Source organism: Andrena cerasifolii, chromosome 2 (genome assembly GCF_050908995.1).
Source record: "Andrena cerasifolii isolate SP2316 chromosome 2, iyAndCera1_principal, whole genome shotgun sequence".
In the NCBI taxonomy this organism is placed as follows: Eukaryota; Metazoa; Arthropoda; class Insecta; order Hymenoptera; family Andrenidae; genus Andrena; species Andrena cerasifolii.
This window is the reverse complement of record NC_135119.1, coordinates 16274883-16299761: the sequence shown is the minus strand read 5'-3', so window position 1 is coordinate 16299761 and position 24879 is coordinate 16274883. Positions and strand designations below refer to the sequence as shown.

General features: G+C 43.5%; 1 protein-coding gene across 5 annotated transcripts in view; it reads right to left on the bottom strand.

The window, feature by feature from the left end:
• LOC143366051 (uncharacterized) overlaps positions 1-24879 on the bottom strand; it is a 211822-nt gene that overhangs the window by 13020 nt on the left and 173923 nt on the right. For 4 of the 5 annotated variants that reach the window (XM_076806782.1, XM_076806781.1, XM_076806779.1 and 1 more), the window contains one exon: positions 23513-23612. In XM_076806782.1, coding sequence (XP_076662897.1) covers positions 23513-23612 — 100 coding nt within the window. Of the gene's footprint in view, positions 1-2202; positions 2753-23512; positions 23613-24879 lie in introns of those variants that run through there. The other variant, XM_076806783.1, reaches the window with a different exon arrangement.

Genomic DNA, 24879 nt, shown 5'->3' with positions numbered 1-24879 from the left:
TAAACTTGCTTTATCGCTCTGAGCTGCCGTTTGTGGTTCGCGGTGAATTTCTAAGGCCTTGTTAATGTAGAATTTCGCAGGGGAGAATCGCTGGGATGGACTTGGCTACCAAGTCGCATAAACGCGTGACAGCACGCGAAAGTAACGAGCAGGGCGGTAACTACTACAATGGGAGCGGAAGTTCCGCGAAATGTATTTATGCGAGGCGAGGAAACTTGCTGGAAAGCGGTGCCTCTTGCGTTATCTATGATAATGCTTCGGTAGTTTCTTCGTTAGCTCGGAATCGTTTCAGTGAGCTGGGTGAAGCAACTGAATCCAAGTCTTGGGAGGCTCGAGGTGGCAATTCAGCTTTCTTGTTCTCTTGTCATTAAAATAGTTAGCGTTTTTTAAGCGAAACCCGAAGACAATCTTTAGATATTTGTACATAGATTTACTCAACCACATATATGCCATTTTCATCCACCTTTCAGAATATGTACACCTATTCCATTTTCAATACCTAGGTGGCACTTCACATATCCCAACTCTAGCTATTAAAAAATACTACGAACTTTTGTTCCAACGCAATATCATCTTTTTCCGAAAGTCGAGAATTTAGGGGTTAGTATACATTAAATTTCAACCCCGGTATGAGTAAAACACCAGGCTTCCGTCGCTTAGATACCTCTGTCCAACGGAGAATGGGATCCAACGCGGACCAGGGGAACTCCGACGCAGATCCAGGATGAGGCAAGCCGCGCGACGAAAGCACTGGGTTGCGGCCGCTCGGGGATGGCTCTCTCGGAACGAAAACGAAACCGCGAAGGGAGCGGTACGCACGCGGTGCATCCACTTTCCACATCGTGGAAGGTGAAATAACGCGGTGAGGCCTGTCGTAACTCGCGAATGCGGCATGGATTACCGTTAGTCACGCGGTCCCACCGGTTTCACGGGTGCCCCGTGGAAGAAACGCCTCGGGTAACGTCCAATTTGTATTCCCAGAAGGATTCACGGCTGACACAGAAGCGCCGTGAGTCAGTGCGCACCGGGTCGCGCTCATGCTCGGCCACGTTCCACCGATCCTCGATCGTTTTCGACGATACGACACGTCCCTCGTGTCTGCCGCGCGTGGGAGACTCGTCGCCAGGAAACTGTTCGATTTTTCGGGCCGCTTCGGTGGACGAATCTACGCCCAATCTACGATGCGTGCGCGCGAGGCACGCGCGTGTTTTCAAAGTCAAGCTGCGGGTGGAATAGGTTGGATACCGACGCTGCCTTCTGGTGATTATGGAAGTTGATTTGCGGAACAAGCGTAAGTAGAAATGAAATTCTTTCGGGGAGTCGTTTTGTATTACGACTCGGAATGATTCTTCTGAATGGAATGTTAACGAAGTACGGACGTTATGGATGTAGCGTTACAGGGGTGGAGCTATGTTTCTGGTGGATTGATATTTGCAAAGAATAATTAAGATTATTTATAATTCCTGCTACTACAATTTCATCCAACAGAAGCTCAAAATTAACATGAAAAGCACACTTTTGTTCCTGCGAATCTACTCCTCTTTCATCCAGCATATCAATTAAATTAAACCCTACACCTTTTAAATCAGCACGGTCTCATTGCACGAAAGCGATGACTCACTGCGCGATAAGCAACTTGATATTTGCGATACAACGTAGGAAGAAAATGACATAGTATCCAACCAACGAACCTCTTCGTTGGCAAATTACATATCCTCCCACTTAGCGAACTGGCATCAGAACCACCTACCCCTCGTTCACCATCCAACAAGCGAAATTAATTTTCACCGTCCAGCGACGACACCGAAATTCCAAAATACCGTCTCGAGCATGAGTTGCAAGTATCCGCGCTAATCAGAGGCTCGGGACAGACAATGGCCGCCGCGATAACTCGCCCCGATGAAAGGCCGCTGTCGCTAATGCCAGCGACGCGTTGAAAACTACGCGCCGGCAGGACACGTCCACTCGGTGGCAACGGCAGAAAGCGAGCAGAAGGAACACCCTTATCGCCACGAAAGCGATCTCGAATTCGTTCCCGGTGCAGAACAACAGCCGGACACGGCGGCCACTTTCTATCTGCTTTCTCGCCGCGACGAGTTATCCTACGGTGAACGCATGGACGGTATGACTTAACCCGTCCACGGCGATCCATCTCGCGCAAGCGATCGGGCGCGTTAATTAGCCGGCAGCGCGTCGACGTACCTTTCGCCGCCAGATAGCCGAGTATGCTCTCGTTGCTACCAAAAATCCCGAGCATCTTCGTGTCCCTCGGCAGGAACGTCTGTCCCTGGCGATCGAACCCGCTGAGGCTGCCCATTGGCGTCGATCTCGATCAGATAGCTCCGGCGACGGGAGACATAACGAAAGCTCCAATTAAGTAGAGCCGAATGGACGCCGCGAGTACGTTGAACCTCTGACGGGAAACCCGATTCGAAACACAACGGGGCACAGTTCACAGAGAAGCTTGGAGATGCCCTCACTTTTTCGCGGCGATGTTTAGGAAGATCGGCAAGGGTGGATTGGAAGCTTCAGGGAGCCGCGAGTGTGAGCTGCGAACGGCGCGCAGTTGATATTTATGGATAGATCACATTTCAGTCACTTTCGTATCACTCGGTTCACGGAAGAAGATCGCAGATGAGTTTGGTCGAAGATTCACTGGCTGATGACGCGAAGTGTTGTTTGGGATTGTGACGGAAGACGAATGAAGCGGCGGGACTCGCGGTGCAAAGCCATGACGCTCACGGCGCGTGCGGCAGCGCTCGACTAAAGGCCTTAAGGTGAACACACTTGCCTCTTGCCTCGAGAGTTTTCCACGAGCGGACGCGAGCCACGCTTGCGTGTAGGAGGTACTCTCTGCGCGTACTCGTGCACCCGAGGTCGGAAAGGGGTTGGTCATGCACGGAGAATTACACAGACGTCCATTTAGGCCGTCGTTATTGTCGGGAAAGATCGTTTCGCGCGATCGTCGTGTCGATGGAGGCACGATCAAGAAGGGGAAAAGGTATGTTCGTTTAAAAATGAATATTTCTCTCTTTGTTCCTTTCTTTAGAGTTTACGCTGGTTTAGACTGGTCCTCCATTTGGGTGTCCTTTTGATAACCGATTCCTGATTTCGCTAGATAATCCCTCTTGTGAGTGTTTATGGTATAGATAGATGTTTATGGCAGAGTGTGAAATTAAAAGGAAGCCTGATTTTTTCAAAAAAATTTCTGTCCTCCATCGCTGCGGATTAATACCTGGCTAGGTCTCTTAATATCTTCGGAATCTTCATCCTCGATCGCTCTGAGCAATGTACACAATCCCCGGGGACCCAGAAAACGAAGTTAGGTAGAAGGGTTACTTTGTCTGAACAAAATATTTGGCATGAATCATCCAACAGAAACCAATCACCATCCTTCTAAGCCAGTGTTTCAGAGTTACTTTATCTGAACAAAATATTTGGCATGAATCATCCAACACAAACCAATCACCGTCCTTCTGATCCAGTGTTTCCCAACCCTTTTTTAGCCGCGATCCCCTTTTATAATACTGAAATAACCTGCCACCCCTCTCCCCCATATACGGTAAGGTAGATTTAATAAGATAAAGAAAACACATTAAAAATAGGTATTTCAGAATATAATGCTAATTTAATGATATTAAAAAAAAATCGTGGCGACCCTCAGAAAACACTTCGCCATCCAGCGGTTGGTAATCACTGCTCTAATCAAATCCCAACTTTCGTTAGGTGGATGCTGTGTCAATTTTGAACCACGCTAAGTGCTTAGCGTGGTTCAAAATTATAATATATATATATTATAATATATATATAATATAATATTATAATATAAGCTTATATTATAATATTATATTATTAATATATACTGCCCTCTTTAGTTAAAATGTCCTATCTAGCATTTTTTAATTTTTTCAGATATGTTGAAATATTGGAAGTTCCACACGTCTTTTACCTATTAAGTAAAGTTAGAAAACTCTACGTGCTTGTATTATAATATATAAGAGCTTAAAACTAGAGGTCAAAATAGACCCTAGATCCAGTGTACCACCACCATCGCCACAGCAACCCCTACACTATAAATTCAAATTCTTTGAAGAACCGAAGCGTACAGACGATTATATTCCCTCTCGTAATCTCCACCGCTTCTCGAAACAAGGAAACGTCATTCAGCCTGATTAAATTGCACCCCGCGAGCGTACCTAGCGTGCTCACACCGTTCACTAGCAGACACAGGCGGCTGGAGGAGAGAGTTCACGGACCTGAGCAGAAGATTCGTATTGATTGAAGTGTGGGCGCCAACGGCGATTTGATAAATTACAATCGACGCCGTTCAACCCGCTGCCTCGCGCGGAGACGAGTTTGCAACTAATTCGCGTTGTAATTCGTGTCGCCAGGCCGGCCCGAGCGTGCCAAACACGTCGGGAACAGCGGAGGATACGCAGAGCCGGCTGATTAATGCGGCTCGATACGGTTTATCAGCGCCTCGCGGACGCGACGGAGCTTACTCGCCGATTCTACCGCGGGCGAATCGATATTTTAAAAGTCGTTTATGCAACCATAGATACATTCGCGCGGCTCTTTCTGCTCTGCGAACGAGGTGGAACCTGGAAGTTTTCTCGATGATTCCCGAGGATATATTCGTCGTGACAATTTACGATCTTGCGTGCAATGGTCGAAACAGAGCTTATAATGTCTTAAGGGATCTCCCTACCTTGACGGCCTGGAAAGGAGCGCGATATTTGGGATTTTTTTTAGGAGAAAGCCTCAAATTATATTAATTGAAAATTTTATGCCTATATTTCTACATATTTAAGGAACATTAAAAAAAAATGTATTTGAATAAAACGGTACCAAAAATCCTGATTTTTTCTTACAAAAATCACGCGAAAAAATCAGGATTTCAGCTTTAAATAGCCGCCATTTTGTTTTAAATTAATATTTCGGAAATTCCTTCTGCTCATCAGAGGATACATTAATATACTAACGAAATCTTTATTGTTTTTTTTTTTATTTTAGATAATCTGGTTCCGAATGGCAGTGCTCACCGCAAAATCATATTTTTAAAAAGGCTTCTTGGATGTTGGTTGTTAGTTTGTTATAATCTTAAATATTTTTCGACGAAACAATTACCAAATGTTTTTTAAATATTGCTCTTTTAAGTGGAAAAAGTTCTGTAAAAATATATGCTTCCGCTTTTTCAAAAAAAATTCACAAACATTCATCTCTTTTCGGCCGCCTGACTAACAAGGGAACATCCCGAGCCGGGAAATTTAAAAAATTCTGAAACTTTGTAAATATGTAGGGAATTTTCTCCCGATTATCACGCAATTTTTGTTTGCTGCCCAAATTCACTCTAAAGGGGTGTAATTGACCCCTGAAAATCCGGTTATTTCCCAAATTTGTGCTATAACTCGCGAACTGTAAAATAATTTTTCGACCAAAAGATAGATCTAATTAAAAGAAGTAACTTTTGTCTTGAAACTTTTTTTCTGTCTCTTACAGTTCAGGAGTTATAACACAAAATCGGAAAACAGTCGAATTTCCAGGGGTTAATTTCACCCGCTTCTAGTGAATTTGAGCAGCAAACAAAAATTGCGTTGTAATCAGGAGGAAATCCCCTACATTTTCACAAAGTTTCAGAATTTTCTGAACTTTCGGGTTCGGGATCTTCCCTTGCAAGTAGGTGTAACCCCTTAAGTGATAGAAATTGAATGGATTCGTGAGGAGGAATTATATTGTACAGCTCGAGGAGATTCCTTAGAACAGACTGATAGTGACACTAGCAAAATTAAATCATGGAAAAGCATCAGAGAGGAAAACTACTAAAAAATCAGCTAAAATATTCCACCGTGGTCACCCACTGGAATGGCTTTGCCACTTGCAATTGCGTAAGCTAACCACCATACCGCACAACTTACACGTTCAGTCTAATAGATATCTGTAAATCAAGGTACACGGAACTTCTTTCATCCCCGATATACACCATTCATCGCAGCACGAATTAAACGCTGAATAAATTGGTAAATATTGGACATTTCAAAATTCCTATTTAATCACTTGTTCCTAGCGATTCTCAAATCTTATCACGAAAGATCTATCGATGCAAGGTTTATCGCCCACCGGCCGATTCCCTATTCCGTAAATGACCGTCGTTCCTTCATCCATCGGCGTAGTCGCGTCACGATTGCGATCGAGCGCAGGTTCGTTCACCCCCGTCGATTATTCGAATACGCAAAGCGGATGATAGCGCCGTAACCCAGATTAATCGAGTCGCATAAATCATCGGCGTGACTAGCCTTCGATGGCCAACATTTCCCTGCCATTCCCCCTGGTATCGCCCGCCGACGAAAATCGCGACTTTCCGCGGTGGCGTCAGCCGGGCGAAAAGAATTGCGCCCGAGCCCCTTGACCCGTGGTGATGTAACCACGATGAGATTCTCCGTCGTTACTCATTAATTTTATGCCAGTGGTCGTTCGTATCTCATTGCTCTTTCTATGAACCCGTTACACTGCGCTTCTTGGGTATCAATATGCACCGAATATATCAATTATTGTGACAAGAAATTTTATTACTATGTATACGTTACCCTTTAGTTTACAATGGTGAATATAACAATGAGCACTTTACATACAAACTCAACTAAACCTAAAAGTAATGCAGAATAATGCGCGACCAAAGGCAACAAGAAAATCTACTGTCAGGGATGATGCGCGACAGCATTTCTGCGCATCAAATCGCGCAAATGCTTTGGAAACGTAGAGAGTGTACCAGAAAAGAAATTAACATGCTTGCTGTAATCTGTTAACGGGGCTACGCATCCCAGATATAACAGAAGACACTTAAATTTTATAAATTAGTGAGTCTCGGTATTTATTTAATTTGGGATTAATAACAGAATAAGAGAAATATAATATTGTAAGAATTTGACTTAATTCTTTATAGGGATATTCAATATATTTCCCTGCAGATCATGTTAATAGAATGAATAATGAGACAAATCTTCAGAATAAAAATTGATTTGTAGGATAGAATTTTCTTGATATTACTAAGAATGATTAAGATTAAAATTGATATAATTAATCCAATTACTCCCCCCAATTTATTTGGAATTGCATCATTCAGGTTTAATATGAACAGGAGTAGATATTGAATTAGCATAAATAAAATTATCTGGGTCTCCTAAAATGTGTTAAAGGGGGCACGTGGAAGTTAAATTTCCATTCTAAACAACGATAATCCTTCTTACCTTAATTAATTCTATACTGGTAAGTAGCAGTGTACCTACTGATTCGAGTGAAGAGCGTTCAATTATGCAACTACAACTTTTCCGCGCAACCTATCAATCGATCGTTAACGCTGCTTCCTTGATCCAAGTCTCACCCCCGTTCGGTTCATGCGATCACGATTTATCGCGCATCCATAAACGACAGTCACAAAATGAACTGGCCAGCTGTTCCTTATTCGCATCCCAACTAAGGAGCTGTACCCTCTCGCTTTCCAATTCCATTTGAAGCACAAACGGGACGCGCGAGTCGGTTATTTAATTAAAGCTCGAGCACCCATTGCCCAAGAATTATAATCTCCTGGAAGTTGCACCGCGCTCGGAGCCTCTCCCCTCGGCAGCGGGCCTTTTGCCTGGCGTTCGCGCATATTAAATTGCGCCTCCATTCGGGCGGGGACAGGCGAGCGGGTTCACGCTTCGGCAATTAAACGGCGATAATTAGCAAATTAATTAGCAGAGCCGGATCGTCGTTCGGCGGGCAACGGCTCCTCTCCCCGGGGAGCTGGATAAAGAAACGGCGAAAGAAGCGGGGTGGACACGCGAGCTGAGGCATTTCGCGCGTTCCAGGCAGTCGTTAATGGGAGCGCGGATAACCTTTGGCGTACCTTTTATTGGCAATGAATCTGACGCCGACAGCGGCGTCATATTTAACCAATTGCGGCGGGAAAACCGGTCTCGGAGGCTCGCCGTAACGAGAGAGCGAGTTCGCCTCCGCAACGATCGATCCAATCGAATCGGAACGATTCGACTGCCCGTTCTTGCGTAGACTTTGCTGTGAGTTATTGCGAAATTCTCTACTTCCTCGTCTTTCCACAAACGTTCGCAGTTTTCTGCGGGCTGCGCGCCGCGCACAGCGTCGACGGCATTAAAGAAAGGTGTCACTTTAATGTAAATCATGCACATTCTTCGTGGCCAAAGGTATCGAGAGCTCCCTTACTATTCCGCGATCTTTGCCTTCTCCTAAACAATTAAAATACAAACGTCAATGTTCCAGCGTTCGAAATTAGAAATTGAATCGAAAAGTCCTTTACCATTTCGCAATTAAAAACCTCGTTCTCGAGACACGAGCGATTAAAGTTTCAAGGGCCCAACTTCGGGCGCGGGCTATTTAAGGGGAGGTTCTGGTCTAGAGCCCAAAAATAGGTGATATTTAGGAATTAATTAAAGGAAAACTACTATATATAATTTAATGGGACTTATTGCATTGTATTAAGGATGTTTTAGGTTATAGAAATATATTTTTTGTTTTATAATTAATCATTGCGGACAGCCTTGGGGAGTCGTTAAAGTCAAGGCGTCAAAAAAATGATCCAAATCGGTGGGACCTCTATTGCCAAAAGTTATTATCCGATTCGACTGAAACCTTGTTTATTTTGAAGATTATCCTTTTGGCTAGGGGGGGGGGCTAAAAAAATTACAAAATTACATTTTTTTAGAAAATAAGGACACTTTAAGCTTGAAATCACTTTCCCCTATATTTTTCGTCCTTTCATCGCCTTTGAAAATTATAAATTTTCAACTTTTTGTAATTTTTTTAGTCCTCCCCTCCCCTAGCCAAAAGAATAATCTTCACAATAAACAAGGTTTCAGTCGAATCGGATAATAACTTTTGGAGATAGAGGTCCCACCGGTTTGGATCAATTTTTTGACGCCTTGACTTTAACGACTCCCCAAAGCTGTCTGCAATGATTAAATATAAAACAAAAAAAATATATTTCTATAATCTAAGACATCCTTAATACAATGCAACAATTCCCATTAATTTATATACAGTAGTTTTCCTTTAATTAATTCCTAAATATCACCTATTTTTTTGGGCTCTAGACCAGAACCTCCCCTTAAATCCCAAACGCTTCAGAACTCTCCTCGCCCACCCCTCTTTCTACTATAATTAACGAACAAAATTCGTTTACTATTCCGAAACACTATTCAGAACAAAGGGCGCGGTCCGAAATTTTTAAACTAATCCAAAGAAATTGCTTGTGCCTCAATGAACGCCATCGTTGGCGCGTTTCAAAGGCTGGCGATATTTAATCTGCAGCGCGTGCAGTCGATCCTCGGCGCTGGTCTTCCAGCAAATCGCGATATTTATAGCGGTGCGTGCTCGCTCGAAGAGGGGCTCCGCGGGCGCGTTAAAGGGTGTCGGGGCGGGGGTGGCGCGTAAATCAAACAATGCGCGCCGAATAATCGAACGCTCGAGTCGAGCGTGCTCGAGGCGAGGACTCCGCCGTTGAAAAACGAACAAAAGGACATTTCCCTCTCGCTGATTAATTATTCCCTCGCCCCTCGAGCTCCACCGTCAGCTCTCTATCGTAGAGATGCGAGGCTCGCCAGGCCGATACGCGTTTATGCCGACATTTTTCTATCCCATCGGCCTCGCGCAACCGCTTATTACCGCGGGCTAAAAGCAAACCCGGAACGAAGACAGAATCCACGATAATTCGGACAGGTTGATTGTTCTGCATAGATAGGATCTTAACGAGCCTGGCTCGCGCGCAATTAGCATTTTGATAATGGTATCTGGCCTGTTAGTCGCGGAACGGCCGAGATCCGACGGTGGAAATCGGCCGGCGTCACTCTTTTCGCGACGAAGGATTTTTTTTAAATAGCGGGTCAGCTCGAATGCAACGGCTAGTTAAAATTCGGCGAACCTTTCTCTCGCGCACGATCGTGGCGTTCAGGGTATTAAAATCAGCTGGCCTGTATAATTCTATTGTTCGTGTGTACGTATTAAGTTCTGCTCGGTGAAGGGAATCTCTCGTTCGCTTGCACGTTATATGTGTTACCTATTATTGTGTTGTCACTGTAATTGCTGCGTTACTTTGCCTCTGCACCACACTGTGTTCTGTTTAACTAAGGACTCTTTGTATCAGCGATCTAAATTATGCAGGTAAAAACTTCCTTTCTAATTTAAATGTTCCGCATGTATATAGGTATACAAATTCGCTAACAGACTAAGAGGAGCTATTCTTCTTCTTTTCTTGTCGCAGAAATTGTTCTTCGGGTTAGTACTTAGCCTTTCCCCAACAATTCCGTTCACTTTCAATCTCACAATTAGTAGGATCGCCACTTGAACTCCATTGCGACATTCGAAATGCGATTTTCGTACGAGGAACGTATCACGCGAACGTTGCACGTCACGAAGCGTGTGCAAGCTGACGAGGTTATATTTATTTTTTTTTTGTTAAAGTTCGACAACAATTTCCTATAGCGCTTAATTGACAGCCGATACATCGCGTGCTGCGAACGACAGTCGGAATGGAATCAGAGCCAGTCGCGCGTGTTGCAATTATTGCAATAATTGAAGGGTCGGATGCAATAAGGGGACTAGCGCTCGAAAATGGGAAAAATTATTGGCCAAACGCTAAGAAAGATTGGAAAATTAAATGTTATTAAACTGAGTTTTAAAAAATATAGTGTTACAAAGCTCGTCACGACACACATTTTTTTCTATTTACAGTTTGTTTATCCAATCATTACTATTCGAGCTAAAAATTATAAACAAACAAATTTTCATCGTCCAAAATCATTATTTCTTTAAACATAAATTGCGATAACTTGAGTAAATATTAACGGATCGTTATGAGACTTAAAACACACCTTCAGAAAACTCTAGCGAAGCCGTAAGATGTATGCACAAAACCCTTATGTTAACAAATGTAATAATATTTAATTAAAAAGTAATACTGGACATAACCCATGTTTTTCAACGTTCGCCGTTAAAAAGTATCCAGGCAATTTTGAGGTACACATAACTTGCAGCGACAAAGTTTTTCTTTAATATACAAGGAAGATTTTCACCAATTTTCACACTGATTAATAAATAATTGTAGAAGATATGACGATATATATAAATCTCGCGCGCCACGAAAATATATCGTCATATTTTCTACGATTATTTATTAATCAGTGTGAAAATTGGTGAAAATCTTCCTTGTATATTAAGAAAAAACTTGCAAGTTATAAATACCTCAAAATTGCCTCGATACTTTTTAACGGCGAACGTTGAAAAACATTGGTTATGTCCAGTATTACTTTTCAATTAAATATTATTACATTTGTTTAACAACATTTAATTTTCAAATCTTTCTTAGCGTTTGGACAATAATTTTTCCCATTTTCGAGCGCTAAGTCCCCTTATTGCATCCGACCCTTCAATTTACAGGCTATGGTGCCTGCAGATTAATTCGCAGTCACAACAATCGACAACCGAAGCGGCACTTCGATAAACGGTGCTGGCGATCCACGACGAACTAGTAACAATTGTTACGGGGAACAAAAGAGCTCTGACACTTCGCGTGGTGTACGTGATAACACTTTCACTTCAATGGCTTCTCTTTTAGTCGTTATTTCACGCGATTGTGTCCTTGCGGGGTGCATAATCATCCTGAATGCGAGTTCATTAATCTTTACTTCATTATTCTATGTAACTTCTGAGAATTCAGCATGCCTGCCAGGGAATCGCGTGTTTCGCTTTTCTCGGATTGCGCTGGTTTCTCCGAACAACGAATTTACTATTTTATATCAGTTTTACGGTAATTAAATCTCTTTATTAACTGGCATTGTGTCAACGCTTTGCATAGAATTATTTAGCAGAATCTGATGACTGCATTACTGAGCTGCTGTTGCGTTACGATAGTCAAATCTGTGTTTGGTTCTGAATTAATACTGTGCTACCGTTGAAATGTTCTTTGACGCACTTGGCAGAAATGAATTGTTACGGTATTTAAAATTACTTAAAGGAGGCTTGTCAGAACTCTGATCAGAATGTATTCTCTCCTCTGAAATACATTAATCAAAGCACTCCAGCATGTTCACTAGTTTCATATTCCTTAAACGTTAAATAATACCTTGAAAGAAGTGTTGTTTCAGAGAAATTGGTTACTAATGCGTGTACACGAAAAATCCTTGGCAAAAAAGTTAATGGCACGAAAGCCTCGAGCCGAAAGTGCGCGTTACAACAAAAGGGGACTGTAACCTTCGACGTCGCGTGCACGTGACCCACACTTTGTTTAATTAACTAATGAGCCCCGCCCTGCGTCACGAACGGTTTCGTTTTATTGGGTCTGCTGTGCACATGAATGCACCTCTCGGTGTTGCGTGTACACGCATTGTCAGGGAGCATGCGTGAACGTCTCGGGAAGTCAGAAAGCTGCGACTACACGCGAGGTACAGGATAGACTTAACGTCGTTCTGGAAGTTCAGGTCACACAAACTGAAGTGTTAATTTAGGGAAAATTGTGCTGGCCGAAAAAATCTGCTCTTCTTGCAGGTGCGGCAACTCAAGAGCGGCTTGTTTAGAATTCCAGTGCACGATTCCTGCGCATGGAAGGCAGGCGGGGTTGCGGCTCGCACCTGGAACAAAGCTGCGAATCGAAAACTCGATTTTTTTATTTCTCGAGCACCGATATCTTCGATTGCAACTTTGTTGCATCTGCGCAGGTGAGTTAATAAGTAGATACTTACCGTATTGTCTGAAGTGTGATCTATGAGCGTGAAGTGTTCTATGAAGTGTGGATTGCGAAAAGTAAAACGTCAGGTAAATGTGTCATATAAACTGTGAAGTGTGAACTGAAGTACAGAGTGTAATATAAGCTGTGAATTGCGAAATGTAGAGTATGAAGTGTGTTGTGTAAATCGTAAACTGTGATGTGGGACAGGGAAGGGTGCAGGGAAGATGCAGGTATGGTGTGAGGATAATACTCGATGCGGATAAAAAATCAAGCACAATCATCACTATGAGATAGTGCAAGAAGTTGAAACAGCACAAAAAGTCCAAATAATGTGAATAATGAAAACAATATAATTAATGCCTATACTGTAGCAATGTCAATACCTAATCCAAGTTTAGTTCTCTACCTAAAGTCATTTAAACTTAACACCGGATTGTACAAACGAATTAAAAGAAACAAATACTAAACAGATACAATTCGCAGAAAGTGTTTTCCCTTTACAATAAAAAATCCCTTACTCTCCAAACACCGATTACTTAAACTCCCATTCTTCGCGAGAAAGATATACGTGGCAGGAAACACTATCATTTTAAGAAACATTATTACCAGCCCTGACAAATTAGTATCTACCTCGGAACACACCTGCGTGGCTTTCTCACCTTAAGCACACGATCATTCATAATCATTGTACGCGCATCAATATCTACCCAAAGAGACGAGTCATAAACTGCATGGAATATGACAATTTTAACGCGAAAGCTGACGGATCGATCGTCTTAAAACGTTTCTTAATGCGCGCAAGTCACGTGATAACGAGGAGTCGGGGAGGAGCGGTTTACCGGAAATGAGAATTTTGTCGTGCAATTAAACGGATCGTCGGCAAGTACGACGATCATTGCTCGCTGCCCCGTGGAAAGTCTGTAATTAGGTTAAACGCAACGTAAGAACCTTAAAGCGCGCCATCGCGCGATAAAACAGCTGCAAACACGATGCAGTGTGCACTCGTTAGTCAGGCAGCGAGCAGCAACACGCTGCCGTGAGATATAATGGCGAGTCAGTTTAAGTCTGTCGCAAGAAGCGTCAGAGTGGACTAATCTGCAGTAATCATTTTTCACGGCGGTCTGGTAAGTTTCTCTTGCGTTTCGGCGGCCCCTCCGAGCGTAATTTTCTTCCAGCGCCGAACACGCGTTATCGTACTCCAGATCGAGTAACTCTCGAGGACGTACATTCGAAACGATTAATGCTCCGTAATTAATGTAACGATAATTTAATTGCCCTACTACAGGCGGATGGAAATTAAGGGGGCTATGGTTTTCGTAAAGAGAAAGCTTCAAATTAGTAGTTCCCTGTGCGTGTATAAATTATACCAATACTTGGTTCTATGGATTCTGATAAATCATAAATTATTTTTTTTGTACATAATTAAGATAAACGAGGATAACACTTGGATGGAGGGATAAACACCTTCCGAGTGATCACTTGATTTTATCTCAAAACAGATGAATGCTATATTGTTCAAAGAACGTCAGAAATCTAATATTATTATTAAATAATATTATTATTTAAATACCTACTGGTATTAGAATATTACAAAGAGTAGTGAAAAATTGAGAAGGTCAGAAATTTCTATACTACCCTCTTGAATTTTAACTCCACCTTTATCACTCCGCAAAAGAGCGCCAATTTAATAACCAGAGTAATTTTCCACAGCGTCGCCCCATCTCTGGATTTAACCTCAGGACGTTGATCGCGTGCCACGATCCCAGCCCCCCGTTGGAACGGAAATAAATTCGCCGGCGTCACGGTAAGAAAACCGTGCCTCGGATTCGTAATAAAATCCGCGTGGTGAATTATGCCGCAGGATGGGAGGATGACACCGAAATAAAGTCGCGACGTTATTCGTCGGAAGAAACTCGGAACCTAATACGACCAGTTCAACGAAGCCCGCGGCAATTCCTGCCTCGACCTTTCCCACTGGGTGCTCACTCCCGTCTAAGAAGAAACAATTTGTCAAAAGGAATAAATTGGCGGGCTGAATGTAAGGGGGAAAGCAGAATGGTGCCGGAGGTCACAGAATATGAAAACGTCTATTCAATTGAAAGAATCTTGTGATATGTATGTATTTGAAATAGCTCGGTGAAGTTAGGCAAATTAAAGGAAGCAATTTGAAGTAACAATGTATGGATTGATTTTGAGTGGATCGGAAGAATAGTAAATTCATGGGTTAGCTATTATGAAATGTTAAATAATGTCTTCTCTGAAAACTGTAGAGTAGTTTTCAAGAAAAATTATTTGTTTCCAAAGTCAACCCTGTTAAATTCTGAATCAGCGTTTCCTAATTAAACTTTGCCAAGGAAGCTTTCCAAACTCATTATAATTCGGCGCAATCCACAGCCTCGACAATTTTTTTTTCGGAACCAAAATTTCGCAGCTCGTACCCTTATTTAGTTCAACCAAACAAAACTTTTGAAACATATAATTCGATTTAAATAATAATACATAAATGACTCTTTTTATCAATTTCAACTTAACTTAAAATATTATTTAACTACAGAATAAGTAGATTCGAGTTTGTTTTTTGAAAAATAAAAGAATTCAGTTTAACCAGTTGAGCTGCTAAATTTCTATTCTGGACCACTATGTGTCGCGCCGTTTCAAATTTTCCATTCAAGTATATTTGTCGCTGAATAATTTACACGTTCGTTTAATATTTAAATTATACTTTAAGATATTATTTTCGCGGAACATCAATTGGAAAACTCTGCTCTGGATTCAGGAATAAATTCATTTCTCCTGCCGCGTGAACGTGGCATTTTTACGCTTCCGATCATTCATTTCTCCCCAATGCCCTGTCACGATTAAATTACTTCAATATCGCACCCTTTAGGGAGACAAGATCGATGACTTAACGACCAACCAGCTTCCACCGCGCTGACCCCCGAGAGTCGTTAAAATTTCATGGCTTCCAGTATTAGCGATGCCAGTTCCTGACTACGCGCGAGAGGAAGCGATGAAACATACTGTAACCATTATGGCAGCTAATAAAATTATTAACCGCAGCCGCGCAACAAAGAACCAGGTAGAACGGCTACATTAAGCATTAAATATTCTCGTTTGGTCTCGTGCACTTTATGGAAGATGAATTTCGTTCGGTTTATGGTTCCTCGTTTACGTTCAGTGAATACAGCCTGCTCTTTTGCTTCGTACTTTCTGCTATCCAACCTTCTCTAGTCAGCTAGCTTTGACTTGCAATTTTTTATGAGACTCAAAAGAAGTTATCAATAATATTGTGTATATGAATTATTAGGGCATCCTTACGCTACAAACTAATGAATGAAAACTATTGTACGTTAATATCAGAATTCGTTAATTACGTCATTTATATTGTATGCAATTATATACTTACTATAAAAGGCAAACAAAACAATTCAATATCAACGCCACTGTACCTATGTCAATATAGGTTTTTAATAAATCATTTAAAAATGAGCATAGTTTAATACTCTCTATATTGTTCTCTATTCCACTGTTCGACCTATTGAATCCTACTTTCCCACCAGCAAACGGCTCTGAACTAAATTCTGTTCCTCGAAATCCACTGCACCCACGTTCGCCCCCTTCCTCGTCGCCGGCCGATTCAATTCTCTGGTCGGCGAATTAAAGTCGTTTCCTGCACATTGTAAAGCATTTACGATCGCTGGTAATAACTCGTCCCGGGAGTACGCGCTCGCGGAAAAGGTAAATCGGCGTAAAGACACGTTTCAGCAATAAAGCGACCGTGAAATGCGGTATCTTGCCGCTCGCACGGCCGCACGAGTGGATGTGCGCACAGAATTCACCGTCGCCCCGATGATTTAAACGCTGTTCGAACGACATCGGCCGCGCTCGACGACCGTAAAACGTCTGCAAAGGGTGCCTCCAACCATTTCCATTGTGAAAAATTGCTATAACGAAGCGTCCCTCTCGATTGGGACGAGCCGCGCAGTTTGCACCTCGTAACTACTTTGCGGAGGAGGGGAAATGCTATGTTTCTTGCCGAGCAATGACATCACGAAAATCGAGCTTCGCGCGAAGTAGGCACAACCGTGTCGACTCTAAACCTGTTGCAAATTCCCTGAGTGAAATTGAAGGGGTAGAAAGTAATGAAGACCTAACTTGGAAGCAAAAAGAAAACACTTGTTCTGTAAACCTATAATAAACAGCTGACAATATTTCAGCGTTCAAACTAAAAAAGATCAAGCTGACCATTTCGAAACAGACCCATCACCCAGGATACATTTCAAATTCATTCGCTGCAATCGCATTCTGTCATTCTCACCGAGAAACTTCACTATACCACTCTGACTGACGTGGGCGTGTTTTCGCGCCGTGGAAACCGTCTGGTAAGTATTTAATGTACCATTCGAAAGTCCGCGAGTGTTCACTTCCAAAGACTTAAAGGCCGTCGCGCATTTTAGGGAAGCGCGGCGAAGCGAATCGACGAAAATAATACAGTGCCTCGCATTAATATTCGGACACTTTTTAAAATCGCATAACTTTTTTAGAATTGGTCCAAACGACTTGAGTTTTTTTTTGAGAAGCTAGAAGGATTAGTTTGCTAACTGACGCGTTTCGTCGTTTTGAAAAATAATGTATTTGGTTGGAATAGCGAAAAGAATAGTAAAGGTCGATTTTTAAACTTTTTTTTGTAAGCTTGTAATGAAAATTAAAAAAAAAACAGTTTGTAGATTGCAGTAAGTTGTATACGTGCCTAAAATTTCATCACAATCGGTTAACGTTGCTCCGAGCTACAAACGTTTAAAGATCGCAGAATAAGGTCGAGAATCGCGAAAATTCCCGAAACCAGCGATTTCGCGTTTATCAAAACCTCGCTCCACTCAAAGTGCGGGCCTGGTTCGTCATCTCAAGATCACTTGCCCTGCGAGAGGGCCAGCTAGCTATAAAATAAACAGTTCATAAAGATAAACCCGAAACAATCGAAGGCTCGAAGTCGAAGGCTGCATTATCGAGTCGTTCCCACAGCCTGGTTGAGCGAGGAAGACGCGATTCGCGATACCGCGGCGTATCGCACGTGTGCACGCGTTCCTTATCCGTGAACGATACCAGGCTCTCCGGGAGGGTCGTTTCGTGGTATCGGCAATCATAAATGGGCGGTGTGCTCTTTATCAGCTCGCTTTGGAGTCGCTGTTAAGGGACGGGAATCGCGCGTTCAATTGACGCTCGATGGCCCGCCCGCTTATCGCCTCGCGCGGCCTCTAAACATCCCCGAGGAAAGGAGCGTTCCTCGAACAAAACGCTTTTCCCCGTGGGTCCATGCTTTCCGCATCAGCACAGCTCGAATATCGGCGATCGCGCGGAAAGGTGAGCGCGATACCCGTGGGACGCGATAAGGGCGAGCGCAGGTGCAAACTGCAGCGTCAGTTTTTACGGGGAATTCTGCAGTGACATTTCATTGGCCGTCGATGCGCCTTGGAAAATTGAAACTCGTGGAATTAGCCGGTGGAAATTTTTTACTCCGATGTGGAACTACGTTCGTATCGTTAGTACTACTTAGTATTGTTATTAAATATTCACTTTCGTTCTGAATTATGCGAATTATATCGGATTACGTTATTATCAAATTAGATCGAATCGTGGGCTCTCTGATTCGGCAAATCGCCTCTGCATATTCATGGGATCTACCGCGTCTTTTGAAACTGTAATGAATAAGCTTTTATAACGAAGATGTAAGAGGGGATCTTACTGCGTCAACATCGGTACCTACTCTGTCCATGTTTCTTTTCTTCTCTATGTACACTAATTCGTCTGCATTCCGTTTAATAATAATAATACGTGGAGGATTAAATTTCCCCGAATCTCTAATTTCCCTATCTCCCATCGACACTTTGAACTTCCCATTACTGTCTTATTAACTTAAAAACAGCATACAAATCCACATTACTTTATACATTTGAAAATCACATACCCAAACTACATAATTGATAACTTTATGATTTTTTCACTGTAAACTAAAGGGTCTTTATGTGAATAAATAATAATAATAATAATAATAATAATAATAATAATACAATCTAATCTATTAACCAACTGGAAAATCTCATCCAAAACCAGTGGAATCGTCACATCTCTCCACGAGCATTTATTAAAGCACCTTTCTCATAACTTTCCCCTCCCCCAGCTTGATCCTTTTCGCCATCCAACCTCAGAATTAATGGACCCCCGTGATGATCGCTCGCCGAGGTGGCTGAAATGCCCAGGAAAGGCCGGTGTTCATCCGAAAACGATGCGAATTACAAGCGCCCATCGAAGAGAGGAGGAGGGAGCCGGTAACGAGGCCCAGAATTCCGCGTAGGCTTCCGTCGAAGAGGAGAATTTGACGGAAGACGCCGGAACGACGCCCCCGTGGCATGCTCCCGAGCTATTTTAATGCGCAGCCAGATGATTGATTAAATTTCTACGAGCCTCCGCCGCTGTAATTGAATGCACGTCCCGACGGGTGTCGATTTTTGCCGGCCGAAGAGAGGCGGCCCCCCTCGAGACGCCCGCAGAACCTTCCGCCGAAGATACCGCATCGCAATGAATGGCTAAGCGTGCAATTTGGCCTGCACGCCGCTTGCATACGCTCGTCCTAATCGGGTCCCTTTGATCGCGCTTCAGTCGCGCTCCACGTGTTTTCGCAGTCCTCGCGTAAACTTCGCGACACGCCAGCTAGAGGAACGGATTTCGGCGCCCTATCTTTAGTCCACGCTCCGCGGCTCCGCTTCGGGAAGGGTGCACGAGACCAAAGTGGGAAGCTTGCGCCAAGTTTCGCGCACTGTTGAGCCTAAACGTATGGATTAGTCAACATTTCCAGGCACTTCAGGGATAATAGAGTTTAAAGTCTTCTGGTTGAACGGTTTATAGTATTGGGTTCAATATTAATTACGAACTTGTGACATCGAAGAAGCAACGGGCAGAACCCGCGAGCTTTCGGTCATACGAATTCCAGCTTTTCTTTCCCGGACAGCGGTCAATAATTACCACTTTCGAATTAATTCATTTCGTGTTTGCCAGTGCTCGGAATTAAATTATGGCAAACGGTGGTTACCGATAAACACAGTTGTGTGGGCGAAATTAGCATTGCTATCGCAAATAGCGAAGCGTAAATGAGTTACTATTCGCTGCACGATCGACATCCGCGAATATCCCGGGAATCTGATAGATTCGAATTATGTGTACGCTGGTGAATAACACCGTGTGGAAATTCCGTGCGCTTCATAACGTGCACCAACACCTTCGTACGTCTGTGCAGCGCAAACATCCTCGGAGCCGGCTCTCGATCGCGGCTAGGGGGTTAATTCAGGCTTAATTCGCGCAAAAATGCGAGAACGGAGATAAATTGTACAAATTGCCGTATCGAGCCGGATCGTGTCGAGCTTAATTCACAGAAAAACACCAAAGTGGTGATAAACCCCGCAAATTGGCATGAAGCTACGCGCAGTGTTCTCCGAACTCCCACGCGAGCCATTAAACCGCTTGGGCAAAAATAATAATCCCCCCAGCAACGGTGTCATAAATCTGCCGTTTCGTATGCAACGCGAGCGAGAAGGCATCGACGTATTAGCGTATCGATTGTCGGCCCTCGAGCGATACCAGGCGAATCACCATTACCATCTGATTCACGGTTACCCCGCGTTCTCTCTCGCGTGGGAGGCTTCGGAGGGAGGTTCCGCGTCGAAATAAGGAACCGAGCGAAGTTTTCGGCGAGCGATGCTCTCGTCATCACAACGTCAGAGGTGAGAACACTGATGTAATAGGGGAAGGTGGGGTAAAACGGAACGCTTAACTTTGGGGGGTTGTAACTTAAAATCGGGAGGAGAAAAAGACACGAGACTTCAACAGGAGTCTTCAGTGGACCTTAGACTATAAGAAAATCAAAGTCATTGTTAAGAAAAATCTTTGGGAACGACGGAAAATGAAATTTACCGGAGGTATTGAAATCTTCGCCTCGCTGAAATGGTGGGGTAAGACGGAACACCCACTCGAAGACCGTGTAAACGTACGAAATCTTTATTTTTATGATTTAAAATGTATTGATTTATGTTAAAATCTATAAATGTATGTTTTAGGTATAACTATTGCAAATAAATTATAACAAAAATATATATTATACATATAAGAGGAAATATTTTATTAGATAACATGAAAATTACGGAGAATAATCAGATATAAATATAATATCGTAAAAGAAGGATAGATTAATACCGTTTGTTTATTATTTTATGAACAAAAATCACGTGCAAATGTATCATATTCCTTTTCAGCACTGGTGCAGGCCTCATGCGCCCACCCTTTACGTGCAGTCATTTAGTAAACATTTAATATTTACACTTCAGCGCGAGGTAAATAACTTTTTATATACGTCGAAATGTAGCGTGAGGACTATAGAATCCAACGATGTACTTGCCGTTATTAATTTTCCAAATCCAAGTACCGAAAAGTGGTCGAAAGTCCAACGCAATATTGAAACGTCGATACCGGAAGTTTTTCCAACTCTCTTAATGGAAAAATAACGCGTGCAGGGGTCTATGGTCTGTCACAAAATGCTATGAGGACCCTTTGGTTCCATGTCACGCGATACCAACTCATTCGCAGCTCTTATCTAACAGAAACATTGGTGTTCCGTTTCACCCCACTTTCCCCTACGTAAGAAACTATTACATAGGTGGAGGTTCCCAGAAGCTTTGAAAAATCAAGGTTCGTGTGACGCTGTCGATGTCGCCGTACGATATCCACACGAATCGTCCCTTCCCGTTCGACGAAGGGAACCAAGCGCGGGAGAAAGTTCAGGGAATAATTACCGCGAGGAGGAAAGTGAGAGCGTGGAAGAACGAAAGGGCACCGGCGACAGTAGAGAGGAAGGATTTAAACCTGGAGATTATTGCATCGCGGTAATGACACTGCCATCGTTACTCCGATTCCGACACCAGCGATGTAACGAGTTTAATTACCTCGATTTATAAGCTCCCAGAGGACTGACGCGTCCAAGCGAATTCTTCTTTCGTACACCAAATTCGTTGCATAGATTCCTGCTCCCAGCGATTGCTTAACCCCTCACCCACCGAAACTTCCCACAGCGACGAACACAGGCGGACAAACTAACGGAAACACAGAGCTTCCGTCGTTCACCCCCAAGTGTCCACCGAAAACGATACTCTCGCGGACTCTTTCACCGTCGACCCTGAAATGGCTAACAAGGAGGAAACTTCCACGGTTTATTCAGCCCCCGAGAAACGAGGGCCGAAGGACACGCGGCGGGGGCATAATTGAAAACGAGCAAGACAAATAAGATATTCCAGGCACGGGTAACGAGTCTGTAAGACGGGTAACAGCTCCAGGGGCCGCGAGGATCCTGGGGGAGTGGAAGGCGCGAAGGAGGGATCGTGAAACCGCAGAACGGGATATTATTGAGCGCGTGCAACGTGCGGTTAGGGCGGCGATGCGGCACCGTCGGGCATAAATCCGCTGATACGACGTGAAAGCCGACCCTGCCACGGGACGGGCCTAGGATTTTTCTCGGCCCTCGAGCAGGCTACAGGGGGCGAGGAGGTGGCTGGAGCTAGTTCAAAAGATGCCAGATAAGGTGGACGTTGTAGGTGCTAGGCTGGAGACCCCGGCTCGCTGCAGTCGCGAACTGCAGCTGCCGCAGAATCGCCGCAGGGGACGAGGAGCTGGACGTGACCGGCCAGCGCCATCGCGGAGCGTCGAAACGCGGAGAACAATGAGCGTGCGTTTCTTGTAAAGCCGCGATTCCACGTGCGCGATTCCTAAGAACCACGAGGTGGTTGTTAAACGAATGAGGGGGCTACTGCTTTCGTACAGAGAATCTGGTGGGTTTAACGTTTATAACGTTACTTTCTACAACCTTCGGTGCTTTTTAAATTCATTTGTCGCGAGAATGGGTGGGTACGAAGGATCCACGCGGTTAAAGAGATCTTTGATAATTCTAGACCACACCTTGCGAGACTAAACCAACCATTATAATATGATTCTTAAGGAGATTCATTAAGCTCGCTTGTGTAACCAAGATCGATAGTGGTCGGAGCTAGTGGAAGATACCCTCTACTCGTTTTCTGCGGGGAATTATTAAATTCTGCCGCTCGAAATGCCCATTCCCAGCTGAAGTTTACCGATAATCGTGATTTACGGTCACGGAGCGTCGTTATTGGTACGCCTGAGCCACGTCGAAGCGCGTTCTGGGTCCGATCTGCGCGGCTCTCGTCGCCGCGGAAATCGTTGCAAGGTGTAATAAAACACCGGAGATTGTCCTTTATTGGCGCCCCTCCGCCCGTGCCCGCAGAAAAACTCATTAGTCGATAGGCTCGATGTCGCCGATCGCCCGTCTGCACCAACATAAATGTCGTACGATGAAAAGGAGTCGAGGTCCGAGGAAAATAGTCGCCCTCCGGCCCTCCCCTAAACTTATTCTGAAAAACATGACACAATCTCGTTGGATGAAGCATTCCTTTTGTCCGCGGGATCCAACGTCCGGTTCGCTTATTCACGACGCACGGAAAATGGTGGAGGGTGAGAAGAGGGCAGGGGAACTGTCCTACATACAAGGTGTACCGTGGAACATCGTGGAGGGTGGACAAAAGGGGATGTTCGGCTTTCTTGCTTGTGGAAGACGCGTGTTTTCTTCGTGGCAGGACGAAACGCGGCCACGGAAATTGCACCCAGATAAAACGATCGACCTCCGCCCACCCTCGCGTGCGGGTTGGGGTGGAAGAGATAGCTTACCTTCGAGATTCGCCATGGAGAACCTATAGCTGTCGATCCTAGGCGTGTTGATGTCCGAGTTGAAAGGCCTGAGGGTCGCTGAGCTCACATTGTCCAGACCCTGCAACATCGATTCAGTAATACGTTAGGGGGGCTTGCATTCTTTCCTTATGTTAGTTTGTTTATGACCCTCTCAGCACGCGAAGGCAAGATTTAGGATTACTTGATTAAACTCTGTTTTTAGGAGGACAGGTAGCCAGGGGAAAGGTGTTTAAAACGACCCCCTTAAGGCGTAATTCATATAAAAAATACAAAGGGACATTATTTAAATAAAAGTAAAGTAGTTTTTGTAAGTTAGTTTATCTACCTTATTATTGGCTTAGATCAAATTTAGCTGCCTGATGAATTACATTTTTTAGTTGCATTTTTGTGAAGGCATAATAAAGGATCGTTTTGTACACCATTGTATAACATGATCCCTATGAGGGATCCTTAAGAAAATAGGATCATTATATGCCTACTGATAATGAATAAGACGAACATTAAAAAGCATTGATTTATTTAAATAAAAACAGAAATCAGTCGTAAAATATGCGAACATAATAAATTAAAAGAATTTTTTTGAAAAATCACATCTTAGATAATTTTTGGTACACAATCAATGAGTAGAAACACTTAAAATCAACTAACAAACATAATAAAATGAGATCAGTTTCGCAGACTCAAAATTTTTAATTTAATCATTAATATTGACATACAAATATTTCTCCTATACTAAGGAGATACTTTGTTTTTATTAATTTCGACTTTAGATTTGTAAACAACCACCTCGAAAACCCCGGGATACCAAGTTTTGTATAAATTGAAGGTTTCACATTGATGCTATCATATTTTTTCCTTGATATGGGGATTTCGGACCACTGTGTACACTTTTGTACATCGATATTACGGAATAGCACCGCTACTAGTCGCAGAATAGCCAGGAATCATTTTATCCCGAGGGATCGTTTTAGACACCTTTCCTCTACGTACTTAAACCTTCGTGTGTTTTATAAAATAAGTAAAATAGAAATGCCAGTATCTAAATGCTGCATTGTTGTTCCCATCTATTCCCCTGCATTTTCGTATTTCTTACTTCCAACACCCAACCGCACTCCCAAATATTATCACCTTAACCACTCCAACCATCACCCCCATCCTTCCCAATTTCCCAACCACAATGCCACTTCGCAAGGCACCGAAACCGCGAAACCCACCTAGCAATCCGCGTCCCTCGGAGATCGCTCCTTGAACGTTCCCTGCATCTAACCCATGGAGCGAGCGTGTCCGTGATCGTCCCTACGTGCCGCGGGAGGCTTCTGGCCACGGCGGTGGGCATTTTGAAAAAT